The following is a 14283-nucleotide window of genomic DNA, read 5'->3' as shown; positions in this document are numbered from 1 at the left end:
CTATTAACTAGAAATTTTTATTTCAATATCAACTTTATTGTTATAATTAATGTTCATGAAATATATTCAACAATATTCAATTTAATTTACTTAAATACTTAATTAAATTCATTAATAAATTAATTAGGGATTTATTCAAAAATTGCGAATTAAGCTTTAGAGTGTACCGATTGAAAATCAGTCTATGATTCCGAAATCTACGCGAAGAGGAGGTCATTCTGCCTCTTGAAGCCTCGCCGGACCGCCGCCGCCGGCCGCCGTGCATGATGGCTAGAAAATCAAACCTTGAAGCCTCAGGTCGCTGGAAACGATGTGAATGGCTGAAAAAGTTGCTACTATGGCGTCGCACCCTTTCAGTCGAGTTTTCTCTCAATCCAGGCTCAAATCGCGCAAACCAAAGCTTGAATCAAACTCCTTGCGACGAGTAGATATTTTTAGAGTATTTATTTGCCGCATTTGGTGACCGACAGCCGGAGAACGAGAAGAAAAGGGGAGGGGGCTTGTTGAGAGAGAATGGCGAGTCGTTTCTCTTTTTCTTTTTCTTTTTTTTTTCTAGAATTTTCTAATTGGTGGATGGGGTTTGGGTCGATTCGAGTCTGGTTTAATTTAAATCATGGTTTTAGCTTGATTTTTCAATTGATTTATGGATTTTTCATCTGGTTTTCGAAAAATTCAAGCTGGTTAACGGGTCCGATTTAACAACAATTAAATATTTATTGTAAATCCTCATTGGTCGATTTAAAAATTTAGTTTTTAAATGAAAATTCTATGAAATCAAATATTCAAGTCGTTTCAATTATGTTAGGATATTTGTTTAGATTTCGTAGACATATCCATGTGGATCCGACATGTATTTATCTTTTATTACACGTTTTTTGACACCTCATTAAAAGTGGAACTCACATCTATGAAGTCAGCAATTCAAAAATAGAAATCAGCTACAAGCACATGATTACATTTTTAAAAATATTTAAACACCCAGTTGAAATATTTTCCTATCCAAAATCAGCTAAAAATACCTAATTGCATTTTTAAAAACCTTTAAACACCAGTTGAAATATTTTTCCACGAGGCACTCAAATAGAAAAAATTAAACAATTCGTGCCCTGAAATTACCAATATCCCAGAAATAAAACGTGTGGCTTCACCCGGTTCACATCTGACGTCGCACCATAAACACGAGCCAACAACTAACCAGCAATCGCTGGCTCTTCTTTACCCACGTGTCATTATTACTCGATTCCACGTCATCATCCCTCCCCCTATTTGCTTAAAAGTCCACCATATGCGCGCTTGTCTTAACTTCCCCAGAATTCACTTTTACATCTGTTGGTTTTTGTTTGTTTCCATGGAAACTAACTTAACAAATTCCTCAGGAAAATTCATTTAATTTTCCATCATGAGGTAATGAATAGAGAAAGAGTGAAATAAAATTTTGTAAATCATGGCGACGCTATTGAGAAAGGTGTGGGAATCGGTGTCAAACCGGGCCAGTTCTTGTTCGAGTCCCAGCATTGACTCGGCGGATCGACGGAGTTATTCCGTGTTATCTTCGCTTGGAGATTTTGACCGAATACCATTAGATGTAGTGATGTATATTTTGAGATTGGTTGGGCCAAAGGACGCAGCTAGATTGAGCGTAGTTTGTGAGTCTTGGAGGTCACTCGTATCTGATAATCGTCTCTGGATTTACTTTCTCCAGAACTACTGTGATTCTTCGGACTCTGTTTTCTTCGCGGAAACCAATCTCCGGTATCCTTTCCAGTGAGTTTTCCCTCTTCTTTTTGACGTTTAAGCTCTGTTTGACTGCTCAGAAAGTTCAAGAAAAATGAAACAGCTAGTGGTGTTGTTTAAGCTCTGTTTGATTGCCCATCCTGTTGTGCATGCAACGACTTTTTACTGTTGAAGTAGTGTTTGTTAGTAAACAAATAGGGGTCTATAAACAGAAATCTGCGCTTTCATGAGGAGAATTTTGGAGGAATTAATTTAAATCTGATGCGAATTGCTGTCGTTTTTTGTTGGAATTGAACGATTGAGAGTCCAATTTCATAATTCATGAAAAGGAATTCGTGATTTTACTTGCAGGGCATATAGTGGTCAAATCACTACGGAGTTGTCATTTATGCGTATATATGGCGAGCGTGAACAAGTCCCAGGTTGTATCATTATTGATGGTGAGTTTTATAGATATGCAGGATCCCTTTTGAATATATTTAAGGTGGATAATTAGTGCGAAATTACTGGATGTAAAATCTGATTCATAATGCCAGTTGAGGTTGTTCAAATTTGGAAATATTTTCTTGTTTTAAGTCGTGGACAGTCTTACGTTTAGTATATTAAATCTGTTCATGCTGCTTCATTCTGTTCAAATGCCGTTGAATAGGTGGTTCGGGCTATTGCAAGTTTGGTTGGAGCAAATATGCTTGTCCTTCTGGGCGTGCAGCAACATTTTTGGTGAGCTTTTGCTTTTAACTGGCAGTTTAGAGGTTTGTGGAAGCAATTTCGCCAAAGTTGGGAAATTTTTGCTGTTCCTACTTCTATAGTTAATTAATGTTTTTGGTTTCACTATACTAAATAGAATTTACCTTTTTTTTTTTTTAAATTTAAAACCTATTCTGTGATCATCTGTGTGCAGGAATTTGGTAATATTGAATCTCCAATGTACTCCAGGCTCCGGCATTTTTTCGCTACTATTTATGGCAGGTATGTCTTTTTCTTTTTCCTTTTTTTTATTTTTTTTAATCAAATGACTTTTTTCTCTTCAAGAAGTTGTCTGCTGCATTTAAGTAATCTACAATTACAATGTAGTACATTCAAAGGTTTAATAGTGGTTTGTATTCTTAAGCATGCTTCTAGCTGAATCCATATAATTGAATTAATTTTTAACTTCTAATCCCTCAATCTGTTAAAGCATACAAGTTTGCTAGCCCTTTGATATTCATTTTTATTCTTATATTGTCTTGAAGCTAAAGATTTTTACAATATCTCCTAACAGGATGCAGGTAAAAGCATCAACACAGCCAATTCTTGTGTCCCTTCCAATTTGCCATTATGATGGTTAGACTCTTCTTAGCTAATTTTACTTATATGTATGTATGTAAATGGCCCCTTCAGAGAAGTTATAAATATGATGGTTCGGGCTAGTTCAATTTAGTCTAAAAAACCATTATATAAAAATGGCTTTGGGAGGAATTATAAGGTGTTACTGAATGTTGGCAATTTTATTAGTTTCTTATCCAAGTATGGGGCTTTCAGTTTAATGTTAAGGCTGTGGCACTGCAAATACTTCAAACTTTTGAACCTGAAACTTCTTCAGGCGTGATGGGTGGCTTTTTATCGTTTCAATTAGATAGGGAAATAGTTAATCATAAGCTTTTGATATTTCATTCAATAATTAGATTTAATCCTCAGAAATTTCGAAATGCACTGCCATTTACTTGCTTAGTTTTGCTTGATACCATATTTCGTTCTGGTAGCATAAAATGTAATATGCATTAAATTTTTTTTTTTTTAATTAAAAGGACAAGGTTTTCTTCATGTCAAAATTTCTAGCATCCAATAAAGTTGAAAAGAATTTCGTAATCTTTGTTTGGAAAATGATTAGAGAATTTAAACTATATGGTTATGATGGCCGGATTTTATATTACATTGTCATAATGCATTACTGATGGCTTTCTATCTTTATAATTCCAGATACTGAATCTGCCAAAGCATCAAGACGGCAGCTAAAAGAAGCCATGTACACAGCTCTGTTTGACATGAATGCTCCAGCTGTTTGTGCTATTAATCAGGTGTGTTGTGTTTGTTTATCAATTTATTCCTGTGTTTCTTACGGCATCAATGGCTCTTATTCTGGGGAAAAGGGTGAAAAGAACCTATGGTAAACTACTTCAAAGTCTAATTACCCGGTGATCAAATTAATTACTTTCTTGGCTTCCTCAATGGTACTGCCATTCTTTTTATTGTCTTTTAATAAGTAAAGCGGGACTTAGAGGGGCACAACTTTGATTTAGATTATGGGTGCTGCCTGTGGTGCAAAGCAGATCTTATGGAGTCCCCCAAAATGACAATGTTCTTAAAGAAAGATTAGCAAATGTCAGATAAATTAATGTGGGAGTACCCAGAAAAAAAGATATGACAAAACTTCAAATTTATTTTTGTATCGCTAAAGAAATCACTTTGTTTAAATATAAAGTAAACTTTTTGTTGCCTGAATGACAAGTTTAACACTCAGGTATATTATCTGGCATTCACTGTAAAAAAATAAAAAGGGAAATACATTTGGAATCCAACATTTTCCCCGAAATAGTATTTCAATGTAGAAATTTCTACAATCTGGGAGCTTCTTTCGAGCAGTTTTGTGCTCTGAAAGTTCATTCCATATTGAATTCTGTGAAAAACCTTTTTTTTTCCTCTTTTTTTTTGTTTTTTTTTTTGAGTTTTGCATGGCGAATTTTAAGTTACTTTCTTGTTTCAACAGCAGAGCAATCAAGAGATTCTGCTGTTGTCAGTCTTATTTTGTATGTTAATGCATTAAATGTTCTACAGGCAACATTAGCATTGTATGCTGCTAGGCGAACTTCAGGAATTGCTGTTAATATTGGTTTCCAAGTCACATCTATTGTTCCAAGTAAGTGATTGTGTTATTTCCCTCTAAAATGCTTTCTTCTGGAAATTTATTTGAGATAAAATGTTACATCTGGTGAACTTAAAGTTAGCTTTATTCTTCTAGATGCTTAACTATCCTTCTTGTGCATTTCTTATCCTAAGACCTTCTCTGCACTTTTATATGTGTCTTGTTGTATATTCTTTTTGATTTATTCATCTTCATTCATTTATTGATCCTTCTTTTATCTAGCATATGCAAGTTGTATTACTCTTCATGTTTAAAGATCTAACCTCTTGCATCTCAATAAGTCTTCGAGTATTTCCATTAACCCTTATTTATTGTTTTAGTTGCTCTTTCATCTTAAACATTTATCCTCTATCATTTCTGCACATTACAGTTTTAAATGGTAAAGTAATGCGCAAGATAGGTGTGGAAGTTATTGGTCTTGGAGCATTAAAGGTTACAGGATTTCTTAGAGAACAGATGCAGCAGAATAATATCAATTTTGAATCACTGTACACTGTTCGTACACTGAAAGAGGTACAAAGTTGTAATGGTTCTTCCTGTATCCACAATGTTGTTATTAAGCTTGGTGAAATTCTTATGGTTGCATAATTTTCAACCTAATTCAAATCGAGAATTGTCACTTCATCCTTCATCTTTTCATAAATTCTTTGAAATTCTAAATAATTCTTCATGTCACATGGTAAGATTTGATGCCAGTTATTTCCTTTGCGCCAAAATCAAACTCAAGAGCACAATTAGTTAAGTGATTGTAATCTATAAATAAATTGAAAACATCACTTTGTACTGCAAAAAAAAAACTTTGAGCGTCTTGTTTGAACAGTCTGCCCCTGTGGGTATCCCTCAAGTGTAGGTTGAGGTTGTAAAATTATCAAGGCATTGGACTAGCACTGTGATTTTCAATCAATATGGTCAAAATTACATTTATGCTCTAAGGTCAGTCTCCTAGAGCCTAGGCACAAAGCACAAGCACACATCTAAATGAAAGAAAGTTCATATTTCTCGTAGAAATTGAAACATTCAGTGGAAAACATCAGAAGAAATAAAGTATGAGGGAGGAAGAGAGAGAAAGAAAGAAAGTAAGTGTTTAACCTATAAGCTTTGTGCAATTACACAAATGATTTATGCACAAAACCTACATTAGAGATTTAAATTTTATAATATTCAAACATTAAATTTTGGAAGATACAGTTGTGAACATGCAGCTGTAACCACAAAATCTTTTGTTTTACCTTCAGCTTTACGCAACGCATACTTATTTTCCTCGTTAGATATGCATAGCCATGATGGCAAATGTCATTAAATTGGCTTCTAGAAATGTGGCATGAAAATGTTTGTTTTTTCAGGCAGAGGTCCCATGGATATTTAACTATTTATACATTGAAAAGGTTGATTAAGATAAATGCTGACCAAGGATAGAAACCAGTTGATGATAACATAACGTAATAGAAAATTATAAATTTTATTTTTTCATCTCTTGGTGCAGAAATGAAGGATGTGCACTTTCTGTACCTACAATGTACTTTAGTAAATGCATTCTGCATTCATGGATTAGATATTCTCCATTGACTTTGGACACGTCATGTTTGCTTTTTAGTCATGCCTGTATTATGTTGCACAAAGATTGGTAGCCGCTGTTCAGATGTTCTCTGCTGGTTACATTTCTAGCAACAATGTCTGTAGATTTTCCTGGTCCCTGCATAAATTTTTAGGCCATATAATATTGTTAAGAAAATGGATCTGTATAGCAAGCCTCCTAATGTCAGATTAAGGCTTACTTGAGTATTCAATATTATTTAGAAACCGTGTAGAATAAGTAATTTTGGATTTCTTGTAGGCCTCCGACTGAATTTACCAAGGTATTGCATCTCATAGATCTTTTTGATTGCACATTCTTGACAGATCAATTCTTACTTCCCATTTTATATCTCCACCATTGTGTAGCTCAGATTGTCGCTAACAAAGTTTTCATGCAGAAAAAGGATAATTTCTTCATTCAATATGCTTTCTGATGTCCCAATTATTCACTTTTATGAATGTATAGGTTGTTCTTCCATATTGATAAGGCATGATGGTTGTTGCTTTGCACGAATTGGGTTCAAAATTACAAATTCTCTTCTGTTGTGCATACTAACATTGACCTTGTGGAGTATAATTTCGTTCTGATTGATTTTGTTCTTTCATAATGGAAATACAGAACCTTTGTTATGTTGCTGCTGATTATGAGGCTGAGTTATCTAGAGACACACAAGCATCATTAGAAGTTCAAGGAGAAGGATGGTTTACCCTTTCAAAAGAACGCTTTAAAACAGGGGAGATCTTATTCCAGCCACGTATTGCGGGAGTGTAAGTCCATATATCCTCACAAACTAACCTTTTAAGAATACATTGGAATTATAAATTTGAATTACAAAAAAAGATGCTTTAGTAGTGATATTATATAAATGCATAAGTTTTTTCTTTTTTTTACAAAACAACCACCAGTTTACTTTTTGTACATTATATGGCATGAGAATCATAAACCTAATCCAGTTGGTTAAAACGCTTCATTTACCTCATGACACAGTCGTACAATGGGTTTGCACCAGGCAGTAGCACTTTGCATGGACCACTGTCATGCAGCAGAGTTGACTGGTGATGATTCTTGGTTTAAGACTGTGGTATTGTCCGGAGGGACCGCATGTTTACCCGGACTAGCAGGTAACTATAAAGGATATCAATCTGTTTCTGCAAGGAAAAAGAAAAAAAAAAAAAAAAGCAATACATGTGCAAGCCACAAGCATATGAACTTCTTTTTCCTGATTTGCTTTCAGAGAGGCTAGAGAAGGAACTGCGTGAGCTTCTTCCTGCATCCATTAGCAATGGAATAAGAGTCATTCCTCCTCCATATGGTGCAGACACTACATGGTTTGGAGGAAAGCTTATCAGCAATGTAAGCTACCTGAACTTAACCACCAAATTTCTATATATGCAGTACATTATGTGTCACAAAATGGAAGCAATAATCCTATATTGAAGTTTGCTGAATAGAACTTAATTTAATTCCTAACAACCATGGCAGTCTATCATGAGATTCAGTCTGGATAGAGGGGAGAGAAAATTAAGTAATGGGGAGGGTTTGAATTGAATAGTGGCAGAGAGAAGAAAATTTGCAGTTGGATTTGAGGGTAAAATTAACATTTCAAAGCTGGATGCAGTAGTAGGATACTAGGATGTTGACAAAATTAAGGGATTAGTTAATCAACTTTTGGAAATACAGGCCTTGGCTGATTTATATATGAATATCATCATTTCTAGCAATGATGATTTGAAGTCTCAAGTATCTGGGTCATTTTATAATATGTTCGGCAAAATTAGCTGTTTTTGTAGCTGTGAGCTGTTTGAATAGGTTCAAAAGATAAACGTTACATTTGTTAACTTTTTATAAAATATTATCTTAACTTCTAAAAGCTAGTTTTTTTTTTTTTTAGTAAAATGCTACCTTAAACTTCTAAAAGCTAGTTTTTTTTATAAAATGCTACCTTAAACTTCAAAAAGCAATTCAAATGTTATGTTAACAAACATCATGTTACGAAACATTATAAAATATAGCGTTTAGTTTTGACTAAAAGATATTTAAAAAGTTGTTGTCAACATAGTCAACAACTTCAATGTTTCTTTTCATTTTGTATAGTTGAGCACCTTCCCTGGACCATGGTGTGTGACAAAGAAGCAATTTAAGCGGAAATCAAGATTCAATCTGGCATGGTAAATACAAGCTCTTGCCCAGAATTCCATATGGTAAAAATTTATGAAATTATATATTTATTTGTTTTAAAAAAAATTTTTTTCCTATTTTATTGAACTGTATTGTGAACGTTTGGGCTTACATTCATTAGATTATTTGTAACAAAGTTCATGTAATATTGGTGTATAAATTCCCCTGATATAAACTTAAATTGAATATATTGTAATCAATTATAGTTAAAAGCTGTGAACTTGCCGATTTTCTGGACAAAGTTGGCAATATTCATAACTTTTCCAGTTTTATCCTCTCCCTCTAGATTCTTTTGCTGCTTCTCGTTTTTCTGCAATTCTACATTCTTCTACCCTTTCTCATTAGCCAAACATATATCTAAAATCCCACTTTCATCGTTTGCTACATCAATGACACGTTTTTCTAATCTCCTGCCGGTTGGAACTGAACAAAAAAGAAGAAGAAAAATTGAACCGCCATTTCTCATTCTGTACATCGTCTTTGTTAGTAACAGAACAAATCTTCCCTATATCCATCCTAAAAAAACTTCTCTATTAAAAAATGGTAAATAGGTGAAATAGAGAAGTATTATTTTATTTTTCAAAACTCAATCAACAAATATGTCTAATATTTTAAATAATAAAAAAAAAATGTATTATTTTATATCCACTTGAAGCTCGAGAGACCATCTAGTTATTATATATTTTAAAATTCAACTACAACACGAGTATATTTCATAATGAATTCATTAAACATCACGAGTACATATTATATAAATTGAGTAAATTTGTGTAAAGTATATTTGATAATAAACTCATTAAACATCATAAGAACGTATTATATAAATTGAATAAATTTGTGTAAAGTAACTGTTAAAGGAAAATATTATAAACAGATGAGTTGTCAATTTTCTTTTCACAAGTTATTTCTATTTTGGATACAACGGAGGAAAGAAATTAAATTTATTTTCCTTCATCGGCAAAATTTTAAGAGTAAAAAAAGATGTGATTATTGAAAATTGACAATTATAACCTGATTTATTTTTAAACAATAAAATACGATTCTAGTTATTTTGAGATATTTAAATAATTTAATAAAAATAAATGAAATTCTATTTTCATCCATCATTTTTCTATAAATAAAAGATATTTAAAATATATGGATTCAGGAGAAAAATAAGTAAAAAATTTTACTCTTTTTTTCTAATTAAGGAAAAAGATTTTTCTCTAATGGTTTTAGGAGATTGGTGAGTAGATAAGTTGTGAGTTAATAGGAGTCACGAGAATATTCCTTTTTTCTATCACTTTGTTTAGCTCAATTCAGAGGGTGACTTGCGTTGAAACAAAAATTAAAGATAAATAATTTTAAAATGATAAACTAATATTTCACGATCAAATTAAAATGTCAGCATAATTTACCTTACAAATATTTAAAAAAAAAAAAAATTTACCCGACAAATATTAAAAAAAAAAAAAATTTACCCGACATATTGGCTTCTATTCCAATTTTTTACTGTGATTAAAATAAACAACTAAATGATTTAAATATTTCAAAAAGATGAATGACTTAAGTTATAAAAAAGAAGAGTCTTTAATCTAATTAAGAATTATCATTTATTTGATATAATTATCCTTTAAACCGCAAAATCTAGCCGCCGAAACGGAGCATGATACTTACTGTTCTTGACTTACCCACAATGAATCAAGTCGTCTAACGTCAGGTTATTAATTTTTTAATTAATTTCAGTATTAGGAAGTAGAAAATGAAAGAAAGAAGCAAGCAGCTATGCCTACCCATTAAGGGTATGGCCCAGTTTTCGCGTAATTTGCTGTAGCCCACTTCTCATCATACACTGCTGTAATTATCTGTATTATTCTATTCTATTTTATTTAGTTTCTTTCTGTTTGTTTTTCTTTGTCCGACTCTTTCTTTCTTTCTAGATCTTTAAAGCTTCAAGCTTTCTGTTTTTTTCAGAAGAAAGATCTTATATTTTGAACCCAGAAAGTAAAAATCTTTATACAAGGAGGGATAGATAGATCTCTCCCCCTTACATATCAAGATGGATTTGACAAAGTGTTCTGCCATTTTCATGTTTCTTCTGTTTGTGTTTCTTTTTGCTCCTCCTTCTTCTGCTTCCAGTTTCATTTCAGGTACTTTAAGTTTAGTAAACGTGTGTGTTCTAGTATATGGGTTTTGATTGTGCCTGTTAGTTGAATTTTTTTTATCTTTTTGGAAAAGGGTTTAATGGTATTGTTTATCTGTTATTGACTTGGATCCAGATTCTGTTTTTGAATCCCATGCTTCTACTGCCAGGAATCTACTTCAGGCTAAGAAAGGTTTTCGTCTTCTTCCTTTCTTCTTATCACATTCTTTGCTTATTACAATTTTTCTAATAATTTTGGAAGAGGGTGTGCAAGGAAGGAATTCAGACCCTAATCTTTGGCTTCTTTTATGGGTTTTGTTCATATTGCATTCTTTTGCAGTCTAATTGCTTCATTTTTTTACTGACTCTATGCTTTTTTTTTCTGTTACGAAATTATTTTCTTAAGAGCAGATTCAATTTTGTGAGTTTCTGGATAATTCGTCATGAGGTTGCTGGAAGTTTTTATATATATAGTCTCCTCCATGGTTTCCATTTTGCATTAACAATGAGAGTTCCTTGTCCCGTTTTATTCTGTTGATCCACTTCTATTGTAGTGTAAAATTAATTGATTTTGACTTAAAGCAGCAATCATGCAAATAGTGATATCTAATCAGTTGCTTGCTGATCTCGGGCAGTTTTTTCTTTGTTGTTCAGTTAGCATGATAAACTTTTGTGGGTTGGGTATTTATCGAGAGAAAAGTAACTTTTGTTTTTTGGTAGTTCACATCTTCATCCACTTTGTATAGAGGTGGTGGTGGTGGTGGAAGGGGGGAGAGAGAGATAAGGTCTTCTCTCTTGAGATTGAGGTGTTCAGTGTCTGTTCCTTGTTTTTATTTTCTCTCCTCTAAAAGCTAGAGCCACAGAAAAATTTTAGTTAAAATGAGTTACTGCCTTTTGATTTTGTGCATATTATAAGCCAATTTGGGTTTACTAAAAGCTCTTGTAAAAAAATATGATTTGCTTTAAAGAGACTTCATTTTCAGCATTGTTCATCAACACAACAGCATTATGTGTTTGTGGGCAAATTGTTTGGCTCCCAAATTTCCGTGCTATATTGTTTGAAATTTAGGGCTTATTTGAATTATGAGGATTTTAAATGCAGAGAGTTATGAATTTGAAATTATGTTGTTTTATGATTTTTTGCTTGAAATACAATTCAATTCCATTTTCATTTAAAATGCATATATATCCAAATGAACCCTAACATGCTTGCATTAGTTTGAATTGCATACCAATTAGTTTCAATTGGAAGTCAGCCCTTTACTTGTGGACCTCATTATGAAGTTACATTGTCAATTCTTAAGATTTTTATATTCATAATATATCTAGTAAAAATTCAAATATAGTATGTATGTTTGCTCATTGAGAGAACACCTCTTCATTGGTTACATGACTAGGTAAAGTGACCACAAAGAGATTCATGTGATGTTTGATAACTGAAATTATACTTTGGGCCTGTGTTAATGCATCGTTTGGCCACTTGCGGAGATAAAAACATGTGGTAATCTATGAGATTTTTGCAAATTTGTGAAGGAGATCTTTCAACAATAGGAGGGATTCAAAATGGCCAATTGAGGAAAGTTAGATGATCATAAGATAACAAATCGTTACTGCAGGCCATAAGACTGGAATACCCAACTTTTTCTCTGATATTCATTTATGGTGATAATGATCATTAAATGTTTCAGGTTGACTGATTACTCTTATTGTGTGCCATTAGTTGGGAAATTTTGGACTTTGGTATTTCAAAATTTTTTATTAATATATCAATGATTTTAAAATTCCCCTTCAAAATTTTTTCTGACAGGATTCATATAGCTGACCCCAATTGGTTTGGGCTGAGGCATGGTTGGTGTTGTTGTTTGGACTTTGGTGGCCACCTTCATTTATTTTATCATGCCATGTGCGGCTATAAATAGTTATATAGGATGGTGCTCAAAATGCACTAGGTAGAGAGCATTGGACTAAGCAAATCAAGTGGCTTAGTAGAGAGAAAGAGGGAGGAAGAGGAGAGGAGTTTGTGAGATACTGCACCATGTGTATGCAAGAGGATAAAATAAAATAGTATTTCAGCCTTGTAATTAGTGGTATTACTGGGTATCTTGGCTATGGTAGTTTTGTATCTTCATTATCTAATTAGTGAAGATATTTTTCAGAGTGTCTCATGGTTTTCCCTTTAATTATTTCTCATTTTGTGATCTTATTATTCTCTACTTGGTCGTGTCCTACTAGCCACATACAAGAGGGAGAAGTATGGTAAGTACACCCTGATTTTCCAACATCATCTACATTACATTGGTTAAATTCGAAAGTTAGTGCGATTATGAAAGAGAAGAAAGTTGATTACAGTCTCCAATCTGTGCTGAAAATTTTAAAAACGTGATCTGTGCTTTTGCACACATTGATCAGATGCCTCTCTTTTCATTCAGGCCAGCAGTTCTGCTCTGGGTTTCATAGTAGTAGGTTACCTATCTACATATGCAAATGACGGCTGGTTGATCTACATCTATTCATTTTGATAAAATATTTGATCTTGAGCCCTGGAGTGCTGGTGCATTTTTGTGATATAACTAAACACACACACACCCATGTATATACATATTGATTAATTGGCTCTGATTAGGTTTCAGACTCACAACCATTGAACTTTTAAAATTCAGTGGTCTTAGAAATATATTTAAGACTGCTGATTTCCCGTCTTCCATTTTTAGTTGTAACTTGCAATTCCATTTCAGATTTTTATGTGCTGTGTTCTTCTATTTGGAATAGCATTCTGATGTGAAGTTATTGTCTTTGCGCAGCCTGCCCAGTAAACTTTGAGTTTATGAACTATACAATCATCACAAGCCGATGTAAAGGACCTGATTATCTTCCTAGTAGCTGCTGTGCTGCATTCAAGGATTTTGCGTGTCCTTATGCCGATGTCATTAATGACTTGACCAGTGATTGTGCATCAACCATGTTTAGCTACATTAACCTCTACGGGAAATACCCGCCTGGTCTTTTCGCTAGCGAATGCAGGGAAGGAAAACTGGGTCTTGAATGCCCTGCAAACCCACCATCACAATCGGCTAATGATAGTGGCAGTCAGATTATTCGAGATCCATCCCTATTGTTGATACTCACATCTGGTTTCCTAGCACTGTTAGTTCACTTGTTTTGAAGGCTCAAGAAATGAATCTATTATTTTTCACCAGTAATTGTTTATTAACCATGATAGAGCTACAATACCCTTCTTTCTATTTGATTGTGTTACAGTTAAAATTATTCATTACTCGTACATACCAAAAAAATTATTTGTATATTGGTTTGTTATTTGCTACCCCAAAGTAGTAGGGATTAGAATTTGATAGACCTATAAGTACTTAAAATTTTAAATTTAAGGGCTCCGGTTTTATTTGTTGAACTTCTTACATTTGTAATGTCATTATTATATTCTTGTATATTTGAGTATGGTCTGTTTAGCTGTAAATAAATGATAGAGCATCGTTCTATCATTTTTTGCCTCTCAAGTCTGGATATGAATCAAAACTAGCGAGTTTGCTATCTGCCTGTGCACATTTGGGCGCGCTAAGTCAAGAAAGAATAAAATTGAAAAAAAGTTCATTAATTATTCAAAACCTGACGTTGTTCATATATTTATTGATAAAGGGAGTCTAATTTAATATTTATTGACAGAGGGAATACAGAACTAGGGCTACGATGGTAAGTAACGACTTGAATGGTACTCTCATTGATATGTATGCAATTTGTATTTTTTTGGAAAGTTAT

General features: G+C 33.2%; 2 protein-coding genes across 3 annotated transcripts; both read left to right on the top strand.

Annotated features, from left to right (window-relative positions):
- Positions 1-1292: 1292 nt before the first annotated feature.
- ARP8 (actin-related protein 8) lies at positions 1293-8648 on the top strand. 2 transcript variants are annotated; one of them, XM_012218757.4, is made up of 12 exons: positions 1293-1764; positions 2086-2174; positions 2384-2454; positions 2636-2703; positions 2996-3057; positions 3694-3791; positions 4549-4630; positions 5007-5149; positions 6831-6979; positions 7200-7333; positions 7447-7565; positions 8307-8648. In XM_012218757.4, exons 1-12 carry the CDS (start codon positions 1445-1447, stop codon positions 8382-8384), a joined length of 1413 nt encoding a protein of 470 aa, XP_012074147.1. In that variant the 5' UTR covers positions 1293-1444; the 3' UTR covers positions 8385-8648. The 2 variants fall into 2 exon arrangements, with proteins under 2 accessions (XP_012074147.1, XP_089578039.1); XM_089721913.1 differs by lacking the exons at positions 1293-1764; positions 2086-2174; positions 2384-2454 and adding an exon at positions 2463-2486.
- A 1780-nt stretch (positions 8649-10428) lies between these two features.
- LLG1 (LORELEI-LIKE-GPI-ANCHORED PROTEIN 1) lies at positions 10429-13675 on the top strand. Its single transcript, NM_001308735.1, has 3 exons — positions 10429-10519; positions 10649-10705; positions 13314-13675. The coding sequence occupies exons 1-3, from the start codon at positions 10429-10431 to the stop codon at positions 13673-13675; spliced, it is 510 nt and encodes a 169-aa protein (NP_001295664.1).
- The last annotated feature ends 608 nt before the right edge of the window (positions 13676-14283 follow it).

This window comes from Jatropha curcas, chromosome 5 (genome assembly GCF_041381405.1).
Source record: "Jatropha curcas cultivar XTBG-Jc1 chromosome 5, XTBG_Jcur_1.0, whole genome shotgun sequence".
Taxonomy (NCBI): domain Eukaryota; kingdom Viridiplantae; phylum Streptophyta; class Magnoliopsida; order Malpighiales; family Euphorbiaceae; genus Jatropha; species Jatropha curcas.
This window is presented reverse-complemented; position numbering and strand designations above follow the sequence as displayed.